The sequence below is a fragment of the Carettochelys insculpta genome, chromosome 9 (genome assembly GCF_033958435.1).
Source record: "Carettochelys insculpta isolate YL-2023 chromosome 9, ASM3395843v1, whole genome shotgun sequence".
In the NCBI taxonomy this organism is placed as follows: Eukaryota; Metazoa; Chordata; order Testudines; family Carettochelyidae; genus Carettochelys; species Carettochelys insculpta.
In genome coordinates this window covers 21,048,518-21,073,563 of record NC_134145.1, presented here as the reverse complement: position 1 = coordinate 21,073,563, position 25,046 = coordinate 21,048,518, and the positions used below count along the sequence as shown (strand labels likewise).

The 25,046-nt window shown below is 39.0% G+C and overlaps 1 protein-coding gene across 3 annotated transcripts in view; it reads right to left on the bottom strand.

The window, feature by feature from the left end:
- The window catches only part of LRRC7 (leucine rich repeat containing 7), a 204,679-nt gene that overhangs the window by 30,985 nt on the left and 148,648 nt on the right, over positions 1-25,046 (bottom strand). The window contains exons 16-20 of one of the 3 annotated variants that reach the window (XM_075002503.1): positions 21,590-21,701; positions 21,214-21,394; positions 17,867-19,544; positions 13,765-13,914; positions 7,785-7,904 (exon numbers count right to left, since the gene is read on the bottom strand). In XM_075002503.1, coding sequence (XP_074858604.1) covers positions 7,785-7,904; positions 13,765-13,914; positions 17,867-19,544; positions 21,214-21,394; positions 21,590-21,701 — 2,241 coding nt within the window. The remainder of the gene's footprint in view (positions 1-7,784; positions 7,905-13,764; positions 13,915-17,866; positions 19,545-21,213; positions 21,395-21,589; positions 21,702-25,046) is intronic. The other 2 variants (XM_075002504.1, XM_075002505.1) reach the window with 2 other exon arrangements.

The window sequence follows — 25,046 nt, the reverse complement described above, 5'->3', positions numbered from 1 at the left end:
GAGGAGAGGGCACTGGTGATATTGTTAGTTTGCTCTTGATAGTACCGAATAAAGAGGAACCACAGTGAACTGCAGTGCCTATGGAACCAGATGCTGAGCCACCATATATATTAAATCTTGACTAGTAATCATCAGTACAGGGAACGAGGGTTTTTGCCGCTTCTGAACCAGGAAAGAATGCACTGTTGAGCCAGATGTTGCTACATTGGTGGCCAGTCTCAATGGGGCCAATACTGGAACTAATGACCCTATCTGTAGAGATCTCCACTCTCTTTGCAAGCAAGTTTCTGGGCTTCAGTACCAGGGACCTCAGTCTCCTGGGTAGTGAGTCTTCTGACACCTTTCCAGTATCAGGGAAACCAACATCAAGAGTCTTCCAAAATAGGAGGAGCACTCCAGATTGAAGCAGGTGTGCTCAGTACATGTTTTGAACAACGAGGTTGAGAAGGGACATGAGGCTGCTTCCATCAGAAGGTATTCTAGTCTAAGCTCTCTTTCCTCTGTAGTTCTTGGCATAAAATCCTGCACGTATGGCACCTGTACGATAAGAGCCTCGCCTAGGCCCTTCAATGGGCATTGTCTTCTTTGTGGGCATCACTGGGTTTGAAGCTCTGTGATGGAGGCATGCCTTGGTACTGAATATGTATGCCAAAACAGAAGGAATCAAATGGCCCCAAAAAAGTACTACAATAAAGGACACCTACAACTAAAACTGTATTAACACTAACTCTCTATTAACTGTTAAGGAGTACCAATGGTATACAAATGTAAAAGGAAGGAACTGGCCAAGACAGAACATTCCAATAACCATCGCAGATAGTAAGAAGGAATTGAAGATGGTCAGAGCCCTTTCCTATATACCACTACAGGCATCATCCTGACAGTTACCACTGAATGTAAAATCTCCAACCACAGTGTACTGGTGTGCACACTTATTGTGAAATGGACAGGTGAAACTATCTGAAGAAGGAGCTGAAGTGCTTCAATTTGCCCATTAAGTGGTACTAATTGACTAACTTGCTTCCCCCTTTGTAGGTGAAAACAAAGCAAAACAATAATTCCCCCTCCTGCCTGTTTCTGTAACAATTGCCAGCTGAGGATATGAAAACACTTTTCAGAAACTGCTGACTTCAGCCTCACATTCACAACAGTCTTGCAAAACAAGTCAGCATTATTAATATCCCCCTTTTACAACAGGTAAAACTGAGAACCTGAGGAAACTTCAGTGACTTGTCCAACATCACAAAGGCAGAACATAGCCATGAAGAGAATTCCTATATGGTGACTCAGAACAATGTGCCTTAATGATAACTGGACAGATCCTCAGCTGTTCAATGAACATTAGGAAAAACTTTTTCACTAGGATGGTGGTGAAGCATTGGAATGGTCTACCCAGGGAAGTAGTGGAGTCTCTATCCTTGAAGGTGTTAAAGTCTCGCCTCGACAAAGCCCTGGTGGGGCTGATCTGATGGGTTTGGTCCTGCTAAGAGCAGGGGACTGGACTCGATGGCTTTTTTAGGTCTCTTCCAGCTCTGTTGTTCTATGATTCTATGATATGTCAATATACACAAGCTAAGGAGCTGTCCAGAATATATGCATAGTTAAATGCTGATTCTGTACTTGGACTTTCAGCAGATATTCATTATGGGATGTTTAAAAATAAGTAACATCTCATCAGCTTCATGTCACAGCTCAAAGTTAATCTGAAGATGTCCTTCATTGAAGCCCACAGGAAGTGCACTGTTTGCCTCAGAGGGAAAAATCTGCTTAGAAGTCTTGCATACAGAAATTGTGAACCAACACCCAAAAAACTTTATATCTATTATGTTGGCTTGGACCTCCTCAGGGTTGAATGATGGATTCACCTAATGAAAACAAAACAGAGCACCAGTTCCTCAGCTACAGACAAGGCATGCACTCAACTCAGAAGAGAAGGGCAACAGTAATTTTAAGCCCCTTTTGCAGTTTCTAATTCTATGCCAGCAGTCCATTGGTCAGGTATACTAACACAGATCACTAACTTGCACTAAATTCACCATGGACCAAAGAACAATCTCAAGGGGCTCATACAGTGCCAGGGTATAGGGAAGTGCTGGCCCTCACACATTTTCCCTTTTCACTTTCCCTACATGAGCTGCAAGGAGTGGTTTGGTATGGGTGATGTTGGCACCTGTGTGCTGGCTCCATACCATGGGGGTGAGCCTCCTGTGGCCAGATACACTAGTTTTATATCTGACTATCTTCCTTCCATTTCCACTCCTTCATTCAGCCTTCATTGAGCAATCCCCAGCTTCATTTTCTGTTCTCTTCCCTTCTGAAATTGTCTTTCTTTCTTTCTCTTGAACGAGCAATTAACTCAGAAGACATATATGTAGATGATTTAGTCAACTGGTTGCTTGCAGGCATCACACAGAAAAAGTGCATCTCCACTAGGTATTAAAATGAGGTGGACTGTTCTTCAGCAAATAAATCGATTTACAGAGTGGCATTCTCAATTACAGGGCAAAAACACCAAATTATTTTTAATGGAAATATTCCATTGACTGCCTGTATATTATTGGATAATTCACCTTGGACCCAGAAGCAACTGGCATTTCATGTGCACATGCTTATTTAAGAGGAGAGAAATAACCACGAATTACTATGGAAATGTATAGTAATTGCCATATTAATACTTGCACAGTAATTACCATAGTTGCATAGTACAATACATACATACTGCAGTTACATGGTGATTACCCACTGTCTGGTAGTTGCCAGGTAATTATTCAAAACTGGACCTCCAGGTATGTACCATTAACATGATACATATTATGTCATGTGAACTGAAGAAACTAGATTAATATAGACAGGTTAGACACATGGGGCTCTGTAAGAGGTTCCGCTCTCATTTTTCATAGACACAAACCCATTAAAACTAGTATCAGAGAGGAAGCCGTGCTAGTCTATACACTATCAAAACAAAAAGCAGTCAAATAGCACTTTAAAGACTAGCAAAGTACTTTATTAGGTGAGCTTTCGTGGGACAGACCCACTTCTTCAGACCATAGCCAGACCAGAACAGACTCAATATTTAAGGCACAGAGAACCAAAAACAGTAAGCAAGGAGGACAAATCAGAAAAAGATAATCAAGGTCAGCAAATCAGAGAGTGGAGGGGTGGGGGAGAAGGTCAAGAATTAGATTGAGCCAAGTATGCAGACGAGCCCCTATAGTGACTCAGAAAGTTCCCATCATGATTTAAACCATGTATTAATGTGCCGAATTTGAATATAAAAGCCAGCTCGGCTGTTTCTCTTTCCAGAACGGTGCGATAATTCTTCTTCAGTAACACAAATACCTTTAGGTCATTGACAGAATGCCCAATTCCATTAAAATGTTGACTAACTGGTTTGTGGATCTGGAGTGTTTTGATGTCTGTTTTGTGCCCATTGACCCTTTGTCTAAGGGAGTTAGAAGTCTGTCCGATATACAAAGCATCTGGGCATTGTTGGCACATGGTGGCATATATGATGTTAGTAGAGGAGCATGAGAAAGTGCCCGTGATTCTGTGAGTAACCTGGTTAGGTCCAGTGATGGTATTTCCAGAGAAGATATGTGGACAAAGCTGGCGGCGGGCTTTGTTGCAGGGAAAGGTTCCAGGCCTGGAATTCCTGGGGTATAGACTGTGGCTGTTAGTGAGGATCCTCATGAGGTTGGGAGGTTATCTGTAGGAGAGAACAGGCATGTCACCCAGGGCCTTCTGGAGTGTTGCATCCTGATTAAGGATAGGTTGTAGGTCTTTAATAATTTGTTGCAGTGGTCTGAGTTGGGGGCTGTAGGTGATGACCAGTGGTGTTCTGTTCTTGGCTTTTTTGGGCCGATCTTGGAGTAGCTGGTCTCTGGGTATTCGTCTGGCCCTGTTGATTCTTGTAGTTCTTTTAGTTCTTGTAGTTTATGGTCTCTGTCAGTTGGATGAGAGCAAATGTGATTGTACCTAAGAGCTTGACTGTAAACAATGGATCTAGTCACGTGTGCAGGATGGAAACTAGAAGGGTGTAGATAAGTATAGCGATCAGTAGGTTTTCGGTACAGTGTGGTACTGATCAGGCCATCCTTGATTAGTACTGTAGTGTCCAGGAAATGTATCTCTTGCATGTTGTAATCGAGGCATAAGTTGATGGTGGGGTGTAGATTGTTAAAGTCTCTGTGGAATTCTTCTAGAGCCTCTGTACTCTGGGTCCAAATCATAAAGATGTCATCAATGTATCTTAAGTAGAGGAGTGGTAATAGGGGACGAGAGCTGAGGAATCGTTGTTCCAGGTCAGCCATAAATATATTAGCATATTGTGGGGCCATGCGGGTGCCCATAGCAGTTCCACTAATCTGGAGGTATAAATTGTCCCCAAAACGGAAATGATTGTGTGTGAGAACAAAGTTACAGAGGTCAGACACCAGATTGGCTGTGGTGGCATCAGGGATGGTATTCCTGATTGCTTATAATCCGTCTTTATGTGGAATATTAGTGTACAGAGCCTCTACATCCCTTGTGGCAAGGATGGCGTTATCAGGAACTTTTCCGATGTTTTGTAATTTCCTCAGGAAGTCTGTGGTATCTTGGATATAGCTGGGAGTGTTGGTGGCATAGGGTTTGAGGAGGGAGTCCATGTAACTGGATAGTCCGGTGGTAAGGGTGCCAATACCTGAAATGATAGGGCGTCCAGGGTTTCCAGGTTTGTGGATCTTGGGAAGTAAATAGAATAATCCAGGCTGTGGCTCAGATGGTGTGTCTGAGTTAATGAGGTCCCAAGTAGCAGCAGGGAATTCCTTCAGTAGTAGTTGTAATTTGCTTTGGAATTCCAAAGTGGGATCAGCGGAGAGAGGTCTGTAAATTGTGGTGTTGGAGAGTTGTCTGGCTGCCTCCTGTTCATAGTCTGACCTATTCAGGATGACAACAGCACCCCCTTTGTCAGCTGGTTTGATTATGATGTCTGGGTTATTTTGAGACTCTGGACAGCATGGCATTCAGCATAGTTGAGATTGTGTCTCATTTGGCATTGTTCGTGTATCATGTCAGCCTGAGCACGGTTACAGTTACAGTCAAGCTCTTAGGTACAATCGCATTTGCTCTGATCCAACTGACAGAGACCCCCAAAAACTACAAGAACTTTACCAAATATTCATAAACCTGAATTACCCACCAGGAGAAGTAAAAAAACAAATCGACAGGGCCAGATGAATACCCAGAGACCAGCTACTCCAAGATCGGCCCAAAAAAGCCAAGAACAGAACACCACTGGTCATCACCTACAGCCCCCAACTCACCACTGCAACAAATTATTAAAGACCTACAACCTATCCTTAATCAGGATGCAACACTCCAGAAGGCCCTGGGTGACATGCCTGTTCTCTCCTACAGATAACCTCCCAACCTCATGAGGATCCTCACTAACAGCCACAGTCTATACCCCAGGAATTCCAGGCCTGGAACCTTTCCCTGCAACAAAGCCCGCCGCCAGCTTTGTCCACATATCTTCTCTGGAAATACCATCACTGGACCTAACCAGGTTACTCACAGAATCACGGGCACTTTCTCATGCTCCTCTACTAACATCATATATGCCACCATGTGCCAACAATGCCCAGATGCTTTGTATATCGGACAGACTTCTAACTCCCTTAGACAAAGGGTCAATGGGCACAAAACAGACATCAAAACACTCCAGATCCACAAACCAGTTAGTCAACATTTTAATGGAATGGGGCATTCTGTCAATGACCTAAAGGTATGTGTGTTACTGAAGAAGAATTATCGCACCGTTCCGGAAAGGGAAACAGCCGAGCTGGCTTTTATATTCAAATTCGGCACATTAACACATGGTTTAAATCGTGATGGGAACTTTCTGAGTCACTATAGGGGCTCGTCTGCATACTTGGCTCAATCTAATTCTTGACCTTCTCCCCCACCCCTCCACTCTCTGATTTGCTGACCTTGATTATCTTTTTCTGATTTGTCCTCCTTGCTTACTGTTTTTGGTTCTCTGTGCCTTAAATATTGAGTCTGTTCTGGTCTGGCTATGGTCTGAAGAAGTGAGTCTGTCCCACGAAAGCTCACCTAATAAACTATTTTGCTAGTCTTTAAAGTGCTACTTAACTGCCTTCCATTAAAACTAGTGTGATTGTGTTAGTTGGAACATAGAATTCTTCTTTATATGAGAACTTAATTTTACAGAAGACTCAAACTGCTTTCAAAATGATTGCTATATTTTAAGCCTTGGCTGGTGAAAAAATTAAACAAAATACTCAAGGTCATATTCAGCAGAAGGGAGATTAGCACTGTCATAAACGCACCTTAAAAAGTACCTACTGAGAATGAAAGGTAAATAATATTCAAAATTCATTTTTCCATTCATTGCAATAGATTTTGTTTGCAAAGATTACATCAATGTTTCTTAATCCTTCATTGCCTTGTGTCTGCTGCATGTGAATAAGTTGAAAATAAACCCTTTTTTTAGAAACAGAAATCACCAATTCTTCTGGAAAAAAAATCTCTATTATGTGGAATTTTTCCCCTTGACTTCCTTTGTAGTCTATATATTATTTTCACATCCATTATACAAGTAAATGATTTAAAGGCGTGAGTCCGTTATTGCCAGTGCAATTCAAACTGATGATGATGCCTACAATGGTGGATCGTGCCAACTTAAAACAGATTTTGATGCAATATGTACTGTTTTAATATATCACACCTGTATGGCAGGATACTGAAATGTCTAATACGGATTTGACTTTGCAGTTTCTTAACACAATAAAGCATAAATACATATTAGACTTAAAATACAAGATGTAAAATATGTTATTTGAGTGGCTGAGTCTAATCCTGATCTCAGATGTATTGGAGAACACAGATGTAACTCCTTTCAGAAAGTTCAATCCTATCCCCAGCTCTTGTGTACACTGTAAAGTTCAGCCTATATTCAGTGCCTAACTCTACAAAAGGAAGACCAAGGCCCCATCTGCCTTGTAATGACAAAGATTGCTGCTGCTGAGACTGTACTGAATGAAACAAATCTGAAGCCAGTAGGAAAATATTTGCTTTATCAATACTTAAAGGAATTTGAAGTGCAGTATTCACAAATATATTCATTATGTCTTTGGACCTGATGCTGATTCACTTATGCCGTTTTTACTCACTCCCACACATCACTCCCACGACTAGTGCAAGCGAGATCAGAATCATAACATGTATAGATTAACAATTACATTTTTATCACTAAGATTTGCGCTTTTTAAACCTGAGTTTTAAAACACTGTAGTTTATTAAAATTGTTTGTCCTTCAATTCTATGAATACACATACACAAAAGTTTACTACCAATGGCTAAAATTTCAGCAAGCCTGGAGCAGGTCTCTTTCTCCACATTTAACAATAAATCTCTGAATTAAATTACTGCACCCTAAGAATTCAGGAATATGAATATTTTGTGCAGGTAGTGCAAGCAATTATTTTCCCAGCTATCTCGTTTGTGCATAGCTGCATACACAGAACATTTTGGTACATACATCCACTTTTGCAAACATAATAAATGGTTAAGTTGGCACAAATAAGCTCAGAACATGGACTAAAAATATAACCTTTAGATTAGTGATCTACAAGATATTTAAGCCTTCAAGAAAAAATGTATTGCACCTATCCTGTATCCAGAGAAGCCAACAGAAGTAAAGGGATACTGCTGATTTTGGTGGGAGGAGAAAGCTGCCAGTACATTAATGTTTGATTTTATATCATCGTGTTGGTATTGGTTACCTTTTTAGTAATGGTATCTGGTGGCACATCCCGCCTTCCAAGTGGATATGGATTCCACTGGCTACTAGCAGAAACATCTTCTTGTCCATTGTCTAGAATGCTGCTCTGCTGTGATGGGGTCTATTTAAAAATGATAGGACACATGTTAGTGCCATGACAGATCACTGTATAAAACCATCAATTACTTTTGCCCCAAATCTACCTTGTTCAATTACACAACATTTCACTTGTAATGGGTATAATTTTATACTTTATCCCTATTTTGTATTCAAGTGTAAGAACTGTGTAACTTTTGCAGTCTTGACTGCACTGTTGTCTATAGACCTTACTTTAAATGGGAGAAGTTTAGATGCTCATAAATTATCTTGGCAACAATCAGAGAGTTGGGAAAACTAACTCAAACTCTGAAGTTGCAGAACAGTAAATATTGTTCTAAAATTATATTTTTAATACAAGAGTTTGCTATAGAGTCACATAATCTAAAAACATCTTACTGCTCATTAACATTGCAAATACAGTGAAAAGCAATGAAAAGTGTCTATCTCAACATCATTTATCAAACAAACATGAAATATTAAACTGAGAATACATTCTTTATTAAGTTATACTTAATACTGACAATATTGAAGTTACAGCTGTCATACATTGGGTTACCTTCTGTATTATTCTTACTGACCCCACTTCAGGAAAACATTTCTGCCAACTGGACTTAAGTACATGCTTAAAATTGTGCACATACTCAAGTATTTTTCTGAATAGGATGACTTAAGGGCATGTGTAAGTGTTTTCTTGAATTGGTGGTCCCACTTCTGTTATTCTTTTCTGTTTTCATTTCTTCTTGAGCATATTTAATTGTGGTTATTTTCCTTCAGTGGTGATTTTGCTCACTTCTTGATAATAGTTGTGGTCTTTGTGTCTTATTCTATTTTAATCTAATTTATTTTCCATTTTTTTAGTTAGGTTTAGTTAATTTCTACTCACGTAAATACAACTTTTTTGTCTGAATCCTTTAAAACAAAAAGGATCCGACCACAGGAGGATTTCTACAACGTGGAAGATCTTCTGATGATATTGCTGCAAGCACAAATGTATGGGTAGGAGAATGGGAGAATGGTTGTGGGTCCATTACATGTGGCTGATCCGTAATCTATTATAACAGACACTCAAGACCCTCAGCAGATAGTATAAATTAAAGCAGATTTTAAACCACTCTATGCGTGGGACTGGCCAGGAGCTCAGAAGGATCAGGGAATGCAATAATTGGTTAGAGCCATCATTATACTGAACTACTGATTTCCTTGTCTGCCGTTCAAAATCTGGACCATTTTTTCAGATTATTTTTGATTTTTTCTGGCTCATGGAAAACCTTTAGATATCTGCCAACTGCTAATGTCTCATGCTCAATTTTCAGTTTGGTTGAATGAGACAAGATGTTTGCTATACCCTTGGAGTTGTAAAAATGAGATGCACATCTTGTGAGATTATTCCAGTGAGCCACATTAGAAATGAAAATTTGCCATTGCATAATCTCTATTCTGAGAAAAAAATACACAGAGAAAACCAAGTATGTCATCCTGGCAATGTGACTAATTTCCAACAGTGCCTCTCATAGACTGAAATCCCTGGAGTTATCCCTATTTTGTAACAGTAATAAGAATGTTTAAAACAAATCATTTATCACACGCCATTCAAAGGACTGTGTCTATATGACACTATTTTCTGACAAAGTTACATACTGTTTGATTGACTGTTCTTAGGGGAAAGAGTAACGTATTTTTGATACTGAAGTTCATCTAAGCAACACTCCATACAACGTTAAAAAGAATTATCATATTAGCTTTAAAAATTGAAAGCAATCTTCTGAAAGAAGTTCCTTCTGATCACTGCAGAGAGTGTGGTGCCATTTTCATAACAGAGTGACTATGGTTGTAGAGGCGATTTAAAGCTCCAGAATAAAGAAAAATAAAGCAATTATTTACTTGTTTTTGTATAAGAGTGGGAAAAATCAGTGATGATAGTTCTTTTGAGTTTTTGACAGGAAAAGGAATTTGGCTGCTTATAAAATTGTTCATTTGATAGAGGCTGGCTGAACTGTGAGTTAATATAACCTTTACACCTATTAAATCTAGATAAAAAAGTAGGACGCAGCAGCAGTTCAATGTGATGGCAGATGCGATGGAACAGATTAAGCAAGATAAATGCATCTCTAACTGTTTCTTTGATTCTGTGAGCTGCCGCTGTCAGTGTTCTCTCTAAGCCTTTCCACCCATGGGCAGAATAAATTTTGTCATGTGAACCAAGGCAGGTGTGGATGTGCATCACCAATAGAAACCCATGCTTCCCCCCGTGGGTGGTTCTGGGTGCTCTGCTAATCAGCTGGGTGGCTCCTGAGTCTCTCCTGGGTGGCCACCCAAATGCTCAGCCTATAGATAACACTGGCAACTGGTCAGTTATTCCTTAATTATGGCTCTTTTGAGCCTGAGCAATGCTTGGGAGAAGGAAGAGGAGCAAAGCATTCAAGTTGTGTTGTCTCGATATATTACAGCTTTGAGAAGCTTAATGCATGCAATTCCTTTTTACTTTCACCTGTGGAAACTGGCAGTTACCTTTGAGTCAAAGGAATTATACTGCTTTAAATGAAGAAAAGGAGCAGGCCTGGGGCAAACAACTAACGTAGAGATTCTTGCTAGAACTGCTCAGTAGCTACAACAGGCGTTCTCCCTCACACAGCTACCCTGTAAATAGCGGGCTACAGTTCAGGTCCTCTCCTTCTATTCCATACCCACCAATTATTGGTCTCTTAGCTCTCTGCTGAAAGCACTAGCTGCTTCCCCTTGTCTCATAGCACTAGAAGTCAGATTATGTGTAAGTGTGCTGCAAGGACAAACTCCATTCTCCATCTTCTTCCTTTACTGAACTTGTATAGGGGAGGAATATTTTTCTTCTGGTTGTTTGCGTCTCTTGTTTGAGTTCTCAGAGTCAGATCCAGTTGACCCTACAGCTGAATATCAATAACTTAAGCACAGTATTGTTTAAAAAGTGTTACAATCTGCTCTCCCATCTACCTATCTATCTATCTATATGCCACTTCCATTAATACCAGAAGGAGTTACATGCATGTAGCATAAATCTCTTTCAAAGCTTTTAATTAGAATAATATAGAACTGAAAATTAAGAGTCCAATAAATCACTGCAGATGTTTAAACACATGATGGTGATATTTCAGTCTAGCTGTGGGGACACCTGCAAAATGAAGTGAGGTTATTTTAATAACCAGTATATCTATAAAATAAACTTAAACAACAGATCTGAGAACACAAAGCAAAAGATGTCAGTAATTAGATTTTCAGGCTTCGCAACTGTGGATTACCAATAGGCATTCAGTTTTCAGAAAGAAAACACTGATATATGTAAGCAATCTTTTTGTCTGTGACATATGCATCTGAATGAGGATTTCAAGTGACTTATGTTTAGTTGTAAACATTCTACTGTATTACCTTTCTTTGAACAAAAACTAAATGAAAATTTTTATTAAAACCGCCTGAGTCCACAACATACTTGTAGACAATTCCAGAATTTCCAGTTGACACCTTCCAAAGATCTACACAGTGCCAGCAGAAGATTTATAATTTAGCATTTAGATCGTGAGTTATTTATGTTCTGTAGCCAATAAGGCAAAATGTTCTAGAAGATATCAAGGAATAAGCAGTATCAGGAATTCAAAGTATTACATCAGCACCAACTGTCTTTTCTTTGCAAACTGGGACCATACTCCTTACATTTTTTTAAATATAAGATTTTATGGTGGCATGTTAAAAAATTGTGATTGAGTGCATAACAGAAGGAAAATTAAAATAAGAGCTTGGAGAGTCCTTAGCTACTGGTCACATGAATAAGCAGGAGGGGTCATATATCATTCTAAAGCCATACAAGTAATTCCCCACTGACCTGAAAGCAGTAAAGTCAAGCATAGCATATGACCTAAAATTCTTGATGCACATGAAAACAAAAAAGCAGTAAAGTAGATAGTATATAGACTAGCACGGCTTTCTCTTGATGTACATGATGTATGAAATACCTCATTCATATATATACATGCATAAAATACTAAGCTGTGTAGAATTACATGTCAAAACGATTCCTTGAAAGGACCTGGAGCAAGCATTAATATATAAACCAAAGATAAGTTAACACTTTAAAGAAAAAAGCATGACAAGTGCTGGAAAAAACTCTTTTTCTAAGCGAGCATATAATTTTATTGAAGATGCCAATTTGGTTGTCATTAATTTATGCCACACTGGAGATGTAAAATTACAATTATGGAAGTATGCAACACTCTGGATGAGCAGAGTGATGAGCATAAGAAACTAAGCAAACGTGAAAGGTTGAATTATTAATAGGGGTCTGCCAAATTCGTGTTATATTCTGGTTAATTTAATGGGCTATAGGGTTTTAAAAATAGTAAATCATGATTTCAGGTATTTAAATCTGAAATTATATGTTGTTCTAACTATAGGTATTCTGACCCAAAATGTAGTTGCGAATGTGTGTGTGTGGTGAGAGGGGAAGGGTTTGTGGTATTGCTACCCTTACTTCTGAACTGTTATAAGTGGCAGCACTGCCATCAGAGCTGGGTGGCTGGAGAGCAGCAGCTCTTGGCTAGGAGCATAGCAGCAGAAGCACAGAAGTAAGGATGGCAAGAAGTATGGCATTGCCACTCTTACTTCTGCACTGCTAATGGTGGGGCACTGCCTTCGGAGCTAGGTGCCTGTCCAACAACTACAGCTCTCCAGCTACGCAAATGTTAAAGCAGCACAGCAGTAAGGGTGGCAACAGAACAATCCCCTTGAAACTTACCTTGTGACCCCCTGTAACTTCCTTTTGGGTCAGGACCCTCAATTTGAGAAACTTTGCTTTCCTTCGTGAAACTGGTATATATATGTGTATACATATATAAGGCAAAAGCACACAAAAGGCCAGATTTCACCATCTGTGATGTTTATCAAGGCTGCAAACATGGTTGGGCCCTAGTTATTAGGTGGAGCTTGGCAATGTAGTGTTTTATTTCACTGTTGAAATATACCAGTGTGCTTACTGTCCGAGAAATACAATATATTATATGTATTAATGATTAAATCAGTTTGATAGACTACAACTCTTAAGCTACACAGCTTGCTTTAGAGCATGTGAGTAGTTCCTGATTCCATATGCACATGCATAGATAATCTGACTGTTTGGAATTTTACATCAAAATGATTCCTTGCAAGGAACTGTCCTTACTTCAGTGAGGCTACTCACATGCTTTAAAACTGAGACTAAAGTCTCATCTACATTACGCTATGAATATTTTGGCAAGATTTTTATGGATAATATTCTACTCTAGCTTGTTATGTAGCTACTTCTTTCATGAACTATGTATATTAATAGATATTTATATGTGTGTATGATACATAAAAACATGCACAAATATATTAATAGGGATGAAATCAGAAACAGAAATGTCTGAAAACACCAATTTTTTTCTACATCTCTGATACTTAAAATTTCAAAATAATGTAATTGTAGCCAGTAGGGACTCAAAGCATATCAATGATGTTTCAAATAAATAAGAGTGTGGAAATGGAAAGCCTTGGTTCCTATGATGCAATATACACATATCCTTTAAAAAAATCTCCAGTACTATTTCTAAGATTAAACATCTACAACATAAAACATAATTACAGCACTATTCCCAGAACATATAATCAGGATAACATTAGCCTGCAACACAAGACTAGAAAGCAGCAACCACAGCCATGTGAGCTGGTTAATCCAAAAAGCAAGGTTATTAACTAGGCAAACTATGGTATTAGCATCTTTGCTTTTTGGATTGATTACAGGGTATAAGCATGAATAATACATAAAAGCTAAAGCAAGAAAAAAAGCAAAGAGTATTAATTTATTCTGTGATGTTGGTATGTACTGGCTATCCCATACTTACTTTTGGTAGAGGTAGCTCTTGCTGAATTTGGTTTTCAAATTTAGATCTAGTCTGCAAGTTTAAAGTCATGCTTCTGCCTGCATGCATTGCTGACAAACCTCCAGAGTGCAGCATGCCAAGGTTAACAGTGTGGTGTTTGTAAGCAGCGGTCTGAGTAAAGGAAATAACCACGTGACTGGATATGAACACACATGCTCATTGAATTAAGTATCACACGAATATGGTTAACTTCGCTAAATTTTAGTTTAAGCAAAACAACAATACCAAGAAATAAGTAGCTTTTGATGCATGCACTCAGTTGAACAAAAGCACATACAGTACTGGTTATACATAAAAATGGATACCATAAAAAGACTAACACTGACAGGAAATGAAATATTTTTTATACCTGTAGTCTGAAAACTCTGGTGTATTATATGGGAGAAAACCTTTTATGTATATAAGGCCAAGGGTGCCCCTACATTCCAATGGATGGTCCAGTTATCCGTGTATCTGATGTGCAGAGTAGTAATAGCAGGAGAACCCAGACAAGAGGTCTCTGCATCATCTTGTGTGCTATTTAATTGATCCCCAAGGCTGATCTTTGTGAAAGAAAAGATTTTGATTGGGACAGACACACAGTGGATGGGTCTGTGCACACATGGACTAACAGGACCAAAATTCCACATGACAGAATCAGCTGGTTGGATCCACTACTACCCATTTCCTTTACAACAGCTACAGTCCTGGTGCACAGGCAACTTAATATGTTGACATTGAAGATTCCATCAGTTAGCACAATATGTTTTCATTTACAGCGAAGATCTTTTACATGAAGTTTGCTCTATTTCCTACATCTCTATAAAGGGTGGGCCCTAAAACTGATTTTGTGCAAAGTATCATTGTGGTCACAGTCTAAGTTTCTGAGTATATGCTGTAAATTAGATTACTTTCAACTGCAGCAATCAGTAGTAACCTAATTTAACAATCAGGCTAGTCACTATATGCTTTATATGAATGAATGTATTCCTTACACCAAACACATATATTAAAAATAAGTATAAAATATTTTATGAGCCAACAAAATCCAGAAAATACAAAGTTTAGCATGAAACATATGTCCTTAAAATACCGCATTTTGATTAGGTACTATGTGGTCTCCAAACAATGAGCAATTTTATATACCACAAGTACAGCAACAGAGGTGAGGAAGACATTTTAGTCCTCAAGACAAATTTTTAAATATTTGTCTGTTTCAGACTTAATATTATTTTAACATGCATCATTCCACATGAATAGCAATGGGTATCTTGACTTCAGAGCTGTAAAGACCCAGAATAAATTATGTATTTGGATACCTTTTAAAAATGCATATAATTCACACATTAGACCACAGCAGTTTTTCAAAGTCAATTTGGTTTATGAAACAAGCTCATATTTATAAAAAGTGTATTTTTGGATGGACAGTTGAAACCATGCATAGAAATGTTATAGTATCACTATTATATTTTGCATGGAAGAAAAACATGCTCATCTTTCTACAGCTAACCGGGTATAACAATAATCTGCATCCTGAAAAAGCAAAAATTGTGCATATCCCATACTACCATTACAAGTTAAATAAGACACAGGTTTAATATTGCTCCCTAAAAATAACAGTGAGAGCTAAAATACATTTTGAACCATTTACTTATATTCTCCCCCATCCCTGCCTTTTAAAAAGCTATAATGTTTTTGTAATACTCTGTTGTCCAACAGTATCCAGAATCTTTCAATACTCTGAGCATTACTGACATGGTGGAATTTCAGTAATACCTATCACTTCTAATAATAAATCATTTAGCAGGTTTCATTTTGGGGAGTGGGGCAGGGATAAGGTCTGATGGAAATTAAAATAATTAAGCCTTCTGAGTTAGTTTTATTTCCATAAAGAGTGAATATTAAAAGCAAAGCAATCACATGTGGAGAATGTCTGAAGCAACTACCAAAGCTGGACAAGAAAAGATGCAATGAGTTTGACTTCAAAACCTAGACCAATCAATTATTTATTTTAACATGGCTTCAGTTAGTGATAGTCAGAAGTAGAAATAACCGGATTTTTTCGTTAAAACAGTTTCATTCAGAAAATACCATTTTGATAAAATTAATTTTTGTGATATTATATGGATTTCACTGAAATTTCATTTTTAAGAACGGAATCATTTTGAAAACATCAGAACATCCTATATCAAAATGTTCAGAACAATGATTAGATTTTCATTTCAAACTATTTTTCATTTTAAATCTTTTTCTTACAAAAAAGGGAGTCAAAATCAAAATTGAAAACTTCATATTTATCAAAACAAAACATGATGAGTGACCCTAAACAATTTTTCCCCAGAATTTTGTTCTGAAAAATATTTCAAAATTTTGGATTTTTGTCTCAATTCAGAAATATTTTATTTTTGCAATTTGTCCTGTGCATTTCCTAAAGGTACAGCCATAGTCAGACACTTACTCTACTTTTAAGTGCAGTGAAGTCCAAAAGTTGAAAATCTAGGTACCTATGTTACCATATAAATGAGTTTTGAAAAGTTTCTTCAGTTTTTTTCCCTAAAACACACCAAGAACTGGCTCTTAAAAAGCTGAAGTGGCAACTTCATATTTTTAACCAAAAATTAGTTTTTCAACCATATTAGTGGGATACATAGCATAATAGGTTTCCTGGAAAAAGTAAGAAGCTGATAAAGGGGCTCTGAGGGAAGAAAACAACAGTTTAAAGACTGTTGGTCTGACTCTTCTTCAGCAGTGTTCTTGCACCCATTGGCCTCTACAAAATTTCATTTTTTCCGCACAGAAAGCTATAACGTGTTTTATATTCCCCTCCAGAATTCTATCAGTGTGTGAGTTTGATCTTTCCAAGGTTAGCACACTTCAGTAGGAAATCAGATGGAAATGTCTTGTTCACGAACTGTTAGGGCCAGAGAACTCAAAATTATGGGGACAGAGAAAGACTGGATCCAAATAGTGTGAGAAAATAAAAAAGTCAAGCAAACATAGATTTTCAATAGTTTCCTTATAATTTTTTTCTTTTGCGTCTGTGAATTGTTTTATCTACTCGGGACACATGTTGTATAAAAAACCATACATATTTATTCTAAATTATTTTTGGAATTATGGGGCAAGATTCTGATTTTGCATAGTAGCACAATTCCATTAATTTACACATGCGGAATATAAAATTTATGCTCTATAAATTTAATATACCAACTAACTAAGTGATGATTTGAAACCATTGGCCATTGGTGTCCTTCTTATGTATCCCAGGTATCATGTGGTTAACTGTACTGCTAGACTTTGGATTACCTGGCTACAACAGGGTTCAAAACAGGAGCACATAAGTTCATGGAGGATAAGTCTATCAATAGCTAGGAGGCATGGGCAGGGGTGGTATCCCTAGCTTCTATTTGCCAGAAGCAAAGGATGGACTACTTGATGATTACCTGTTCTGTTTATTCCCTCTGAGGCATATGACATTGGCCACTGGTGGAAGACAAGTTACTGTGCTAGTTGAACCTTTGGTCTGACCCAGGATAGTCATTCTTACGCTCTACATGACACACAAATTGCAAAGTTTATGTTGACAGTAATTCCATCCAAATAACCCATTTTCAATCTTATTTCTATTTAATGAATTTGTTTTTAAAATCCTTCCTACATATGCTATGGGTAAAAGTTAAGTGATATCATGTTTGCAAATTCAAAACAAAAACAGTAAAGTTGAGATTTTTCCACTAAGATTCAGTCCTTTCTAGTTTTATTTCAGAATCTTCTGCTATGGCCAATATTGCTTTCTGTTAGAGATTATGTAGTTTTTCAAACAGTCCCACAACAGTAACTAAATGAAGCAATTTTTTTGCACCAAACACTTTTATACACAGCATCCGTAAATCATTTACCCAGGAGCACCCAATAATACTTGATTATATATATTATGTGACTACAACCCTTCACAAATTAGCTCCCCAGAAAACAAATATAGGGAATCTCAGAATCTGAAATACTGGTATTCACCACTGTACATGCAAATACTTAGCAATAATATAAAACTAGAGCATTAATTCCAGAGAAATGCCAAACATACCCTGTCTAACCTTCTAGCTTCTATATGTCTAAGTAGCTGTTGTCTCCAGTCAGCAGGCATTTTAGCACAGCTCTCATTTCCCTTCACAGGGGTAGGCCTTGTCTTTATATCACTGTTATCTGAAGGCTTGTCACCATAGTTACCCAAGTTATAGTCCGATGGTATCTTTTCCAATAGAGCGGCCATTGTAGGCCGAGCTGAAACTGGCCTGGCCTGAGATGTACCATAACTCTCTGTACTGTAGCTTCTTGCAGACAATGGTCTCCTTTGTGTAAGGTTTTTAACTGGAAAACTTCCAGACTGGGCTTTCACTTCTTGATATGAAGGGTGTTCATCTTCATACCTGCCATTCCTTTTGAGGAACTGGGTTTCAGACACTGAGATACTGCTTTGGCGTTCCATAGCTGTTCTGTACTGAGGTCTGCTATACCTATCACTCTGAGGCAGTTCATGAGGTTCGCTTACTCTTCTGTACATTGACATTTCAGTGGAGCTTGCCAATGAATCTGCTCTTCTCAAAAATCCTGACCTTGATCCCTGGGTTGAGAACTGAGCATTAACAGACTCCTCATTAACGGAAGGCTGAGAGAATGAAAACATGTGCTCCATGGGGGGATATCCCATATAGGCTCTTGGAGTAACCAAATCCTTGGCCATGTTTTTACTCTGCTGGGGAATATATTCTGGATTGTGTTGAAAAGGTGGTGGTACCCTCTTTTCTGCTTTAACTTCCACTGCTCCTTGAGGGTTGAAGCTTTGGTCAAACTGATAAACTTTTTTTGTAACAGAAGGCTTTTGCTGCTGTTGTACCTTAACACTTCCATAACTCAGCAACTCATCATCTAACATTGGCACAGATTGGCTACGAGACATACTAGACATACCATGCTCCTGTCCTATCATTTTATCTGGTCTTTCATGGGTTCCAGCATTGTCATTTCTGGATGCATAGTTTTCTAATGGAATATTATAAACTTTATAGGTACCAATGTCTATCTCATCAATACTCTGTGACTTCTTAAATTTATTAGTTTTTAAATCTCTCATCATTGGGGAAAGCCTCTCTGTACTCTTGCTGATAGCAATGACATTTTTAGAAGACTCTGGGCGGCAATGAATATGTGAAAAGACATTACTAAGACTTCTGTTTGCATTTGAATCATGATACTCCCATGCTACTCCTGAAGAAAAAGTGCTAGCTGCTTCAGGAGATTCTTTGACATGACCTTTCCTTTCAGGCAAAGGGCTGCTGGTGGGGGTGCTCTCCAGTTTAGAAGGAAAAGCTGTCCTGTCTTCAAAAGGACTTGGGGTTCGGGTCCAATTCTGCCAAGGATTGGGAGGAGGCACTTCTGATTCAGGTGTATTTCTGAGTGTAGGCTGTTCAAGTTCCAGGGGAATGCCAACTATCCTGTCTTGTCTAATTAAAGGCCTGCGCCCATGAGAAGATGTGCTTCTAGATTTAGCGCATAAGAGAGGGTTGGTGCTAGGATTCTCCACCGTGCTCTCCTCTGCAACAAACCCTGTGTTATCATAGTGTGGGCTATCATTCCAGCTGTCAGCAAAAGAGTCACTCATTGGATGCCTATCATTGCGCTGCTGCAGATTTCCCACTGGAGCAGACTCAAGCTGGCTGAGTAATGGCTTTGTCTCAAGAGGCTGTGGAAAAGACTGTGCAAGCCTGCAACAAGAAAAAAAAACTGTAATGAAAACTATCTGGACTACTGTTACAATGCACAAGCAATCATCAGAAAGAATTCTTACATAACATTTTAATGTTTTCTCATCTATAGACTAGTGAGAGAGAAATTATGCTAGTGCTTTGGCACAAAATCTCACATTTTTGAACTTTTAAAATCTAAATCATTGTTTTTTGTATGTAATACAAGTTATTTTGAAGGAAAGGAGGTAACTCCGCACAAAAGAATTTACCTAAAGAAATCTGTACTGTTAAAAATACAGGAATTTACACCATGCCAGGATGCAAAATGAAGCCACTGAAAATTTGGAGCACAATGCCCTTGATCCTCTTATCCAGTTGGACAGCTTTCTGCTTTTACAGCAATGCAATGGTGTCCCCATAAAGCCACCTGCCTGTGGAGGATTTGCCATATGTAGGGGCATATTTGGGTGGCAAAGAACTATTGTATCACTTTGGCTACGTCTACACATGCACGCTACATCGAAATAGGCTATTTCGATGAATACCGTCTACACGTCCTCCAGGGCTGGTGCCGTCGACGTTGGGCAGCACCACATCGAAATAGGCGCTGTGAGGGAACGTCTACACGCCAAAGTAGCACACATCGAAATAAGGGTGCCAGGAACAGCTGCAGACAGGGTCACAGGGCGGACTCAACAGCTAGCCGCTCCCTTAAAGGGCCCCTCCCAGACACACTTGCACTAAACAGCACAAGATCCACAGAGCCGACAACTGGTTGCAGACCCTGTGCATGCAGCATGGATCCCCAGGTACAGCAGCAGTAGCCAGAAGCCCTGGGCTAAGGGCTGCTGCACACGGTGACCATAAAGCCCCGCAGGAGCTGGAGAGAGCATCTCTCAACCCCTCAGCTGATGGCCGCCATGGAGGACCCCACAATTTCGATGTTGCGGGACGTGCAATGACTACACGTTCCCTACTTCGACGTTGAACGTCGAAGTAGGGCGCTATTCCCATCCCCTCATGGGGTTAGTGACTTCGACGTCTCACCACCTAATGTCAATGTTAACTTCGAAATAGCGCCCAACACGTGTAGCCATGATGGGCGCTATTTCGAAGTTGGCGCCGCTACTTCAAAGTAGCGTGCACGTGTAGACACAGCTTTTCTGTGTCATATTCTTTTGTGTTGCCAATGTAGGAGTATGGCTGGAAAAGCGGAGAAGAGACTTGATACCCCATGCCCTGGCAATCTCTACCTGCTACAGTGGCCCCCTTGAGACTGTTGATAGACAGTGAAAAATCAAGTAGCTTTCAGGCTTCTCTCACTCACATAGGGACACTATCTCGGGACAAACTGAAGACAAAGGGAACGTAAAGGAAGCTTACAAGCACTTTGTCACTCCTAACTGCTAAGCACACCTCAGCTGCACCTCACAACCTAAGCTTATTGTCTGTTTCATAGCCATTTACTATGCACTTTCAGTATGCAATTATTTCACTTTAGAAAAGAGAACAGGCAGCCCAACTCTTTACTGGCTTCACTCTGTACAGCTATTTTCACTAAAGCAAAATAGGTACAAAATACTACTCTTGTTGTTTGACAGCCTTCAATACCCAGCATGTTGTCAATTTGCCCAGTTGTATCTGACTATGGAAGGTGAAAGGAAAGAGAAAATGAGCATGTACACACCTATTACTCCACAAAGAATTATTCACTGCTTCTTTGGCAGTTGTCTGCAAGGACCCCATTTTAACACGAGCATTGGAGGACCCTGAGGAAGCCTGGGATGGTGAATAGTCTGAGTAAGTGCCTGAGGAAACACTGTTATTAAGACAGTGGATTTTATCTGCTTCAGATTCGTCTGTTGATTCTGAAATAAAACAGAACAAGGATTATGTGGTGTTGGAGCATTCATAAACATAAGGTTCAAGAAAAATAAATGTCAAGCTGATATAGTACAGAATATAGTACCGTATAGATCATAGCACAATGCATTATTTCTATCTGTACATCAGTATGAATTAGACATGACTTCACTGAACACCTTTGGAAATCAAGATAGTACCTTTCTTTTCTTTACCCAAAAGAACAAGTTTGGGTTGGTACAAGGGAGCCTCAGCCATTGAAGGGTGAAGTTCTCCTATCCTCATCTCATTAGCAGGGTGTCCAAAGGAATCCTGAGGGAGAGATTAATACCAAAGTACAAAATAAAATTATAGTAATATGGACTTGCAAAAGGCAATGGAGAGACAGACACATTTGTCATGAACATGAAACAACACAAATCCAGGCACAGGCAGTATCATTTCAATCATGCTGAATTGTTCTCTCTAAAATAACAATATGTTTATTCAGAAGATGAACTAGATAGACCACACACATCTTGATGGAATAAATGTTACAAAAATAAAACAAACAGAAATGAATGAAAATTTAGATAAACTTTATTTAGTACTTCACACTTATTTGTTCTGACCACAGTTCTTTACAAATTCCCTATAGTCGCACTGAACCAAAAAGCTATCTTGGTTCAAACAGAATTTTCTACAAACTTAGGCTAATTATAATATCAAGGCTGTGTTTTGATAGCAAATGCTAATCTGTCTGAACACCAAAAACTTTCCTACATAATGCAAGGAGAAAACAAGATATGTGCTGCTAAAATCTCTGCTGGAAAGAGTTAGACTGGTATATCATTTGCTTCTGTTTTTAAACAAAACATGTGGTCTCACTGGTTGAAAGATATTTTCTGACACTTTGGGTTAATCATAAATTGAAAGGCAAAGCTCTCTTTAATCAAAAAATTCATATTAGAATTAGACTGAAAAAATATTTTGAAAATCTAAAGTCACTAGGTTCATATAATTTAAACAATAATGTAATGAAAAATTAGAATTGGAAATGGAGGGAGAACTTTGAATGGTCTGATAGAATTCCAAAGATTCTGATTTACCTCTGATCTACTTATAAAACCCTTGGTTTATAATATCTAGCACTTACATATTTCTTTTTCATCCATATATACCAAGATAGGTATGTACTATTATCCCAACACAAAGACAAGGAAATTGATATGCAGGAAGGTTAGTAACTTGCCTCAGATCACACAGAAAGTCAATGGCAAAGTGGGCAATAGAACCCAGGTCTCCTAATCCATCAGTCTAGTCATCAATGGATGGTTCTCCCAAAAGCATTGTTTCTGATATTGTATGAGTTGGAGGCTGGAGTGAGAGGCTTAGTGGTGTGAATTCACCCTTCAATTAACACAACCATAAGCATAAGCCTCAACTCGGACAAAAGGAGTGCACGAAGCCCTTGAAGAGCTGCTGAATACAGCGAAAGCCGTGTTGTCCAGCATCTGGAAAACTGGCACACTCTGTTAATCAGCATCTGCCAGGCCAGCAACCGTGGGGCTGGCTGCCTGGCCAAGGCTGATGGCAGTGGGGCCAGTAACTGTGGGGTTGTCTGCCTGGCTGGGGCTGGAGGTAGAGGGACCTGCTGTGCCACTGGGGCCAGGAGCAGTGGGGCTGGTGAAGCGGGGCTGCTGGCAAAACAACTGGAATATTTAATTACCCAGCAAATCCCATTCCCCAGAAGTGCTGGACAATAAAGCTTGTACTGTATTGTTTTGGGCAGGTGTGTATATGGGAAGACAGGATAGAAAGAAACAGAGCAGGAATGAGAGAGAGAGAGAATGAGAGAGAGGACCCCATACCTCTCGACACAGAATGGAGCTACTGAAAGTATGACAGCTGGCTTTGGAAGAAGCCTGGGGAGAAGGTTTTAGGTCAGGAGCACACTCTGGAAGGAAAGCTCTTGGTACTAAGGTCCAAAAAAGCTGTCTCGCTATTCATTCCTTTTATGATCAAAGACAGAAGACTTCATGTATTCGTTGCAAATAAAAACAAAACTGCATAAAGAAATACTTGACTGCCACCAATTGCTACTCTCAATGACGGCACCCACTGGACCCCAGACTCTGACTTTCTGCTCAGGTCAAAATGGGCAACAATATTTTGATGTTAAGAAGACAAAGGAAAATTAAGTCCATGGATTGTTAAAACTCTGCCTTTCTGTAAGATCCTAACATTTAAACATGCTTTTATTTCAGTGCCTGCTTTCCTAGTAATAAAATAAATTCAAATTGTGTCCTTAGACTATGTAAGATTGAACCAATTTAATTTAAAGAAGTAAAATAATGTATGGCTGAGGGGCCTTCTTAGTTTTCCCCAGCAGGACATAGCTCCTCTTTTTACAGCTGCTATTTGCAGCAGGAGAGTCTTTGTCCACAGCTCAAGCCATAACGCTGTCCTGTTAAGTCAACAACCCTGTCAGAAATGCTCTAGACCAGGGTTTCACAAACTCTATAGTTGGGACCTGGCTTTTTTCAGTACCTTTTTTGGCATCCCAAAAACATAAATGCTTATTAAAAAAAAAAGAAAAATGAATAAATTTTCACTGTTTATTATTTATTCACAATAATAATAGTACATTGCGATAAATTTGTATATTTTCTAAGGACTGGTATTTTTTTTCCAAGGACCATTAGTGGGCCGCAGACCACACTTTGTCGGAAACACTGCTGTAGACTCATTCCTTTGCTCTTTATTCAGTCACCCAAAAGCTGCTACTGTTTGATGATCTTACTTCACCCAGATTGTTTTAGCCCAATTTATCCCTTTGCTTTGCATTTCCAGCCAGAAAATTACTGCTTCCCTCCTTGGGAATCTTTGTTTCCATGCATGACATCTCCTGACTGATTTTGTGTACTAACCTGCTATGAAATATGCACTGAAAGCACCAAGAACTAAGAAAGAAGAAAAAAGGAAGCAAAAATAGGAAAAGAACAAATTGAAAGTTACTTAGACAAATTAGATGTCTTCAAGTAATCAGAGCCTGCTGTATTGCACCCTGGACTACTCAAGGAGCTTACTGAGAAGATATCTGACCCATTAGTTATTATCTTTCAAAATAAAATGGAGTATGAGAGAGATTCTAAAAGACTGAAAAGGGGCAAACATAGCCCATCTGTACAGCAAAAAAAAAAAAATGGAAATTACAACCCAGCGAATTACAGACCAGTCATGCCAGGAAAGACAATGGAGCAGATAGTTAAGGAATCCATTTGCAAACATCTTCAAGCTATTAAGGTGATAAGTAGCAGTCAGCATACACTTGCAAAGAACAGATCTTGTCAAGCCAATTATTGATACCACGATGGGAGAGTTTCGAAGTGTTTGAAGGACAGGATTATAATTCAAATGATCTGGACAAACTGGAGAAATTATGTGAAGTAAATAGGATGAAATTCAACAAGGACAAATGCAAAGTACTCCACTTAGGAAGGAACAATCAGCTGCAAACATACAAAATGGGAAATGATTGTCTATGAAAGAGTACTGTGGAAAGGGATCTAGGGGTCACAGTGGTCCACAAGCTAAATATGAGTGAACAGTGTGATGCAGTTGCAAAAAAAACACAGCAGTGTTTTAAGCAAGACATGAGAAATAATTCTTTCACTC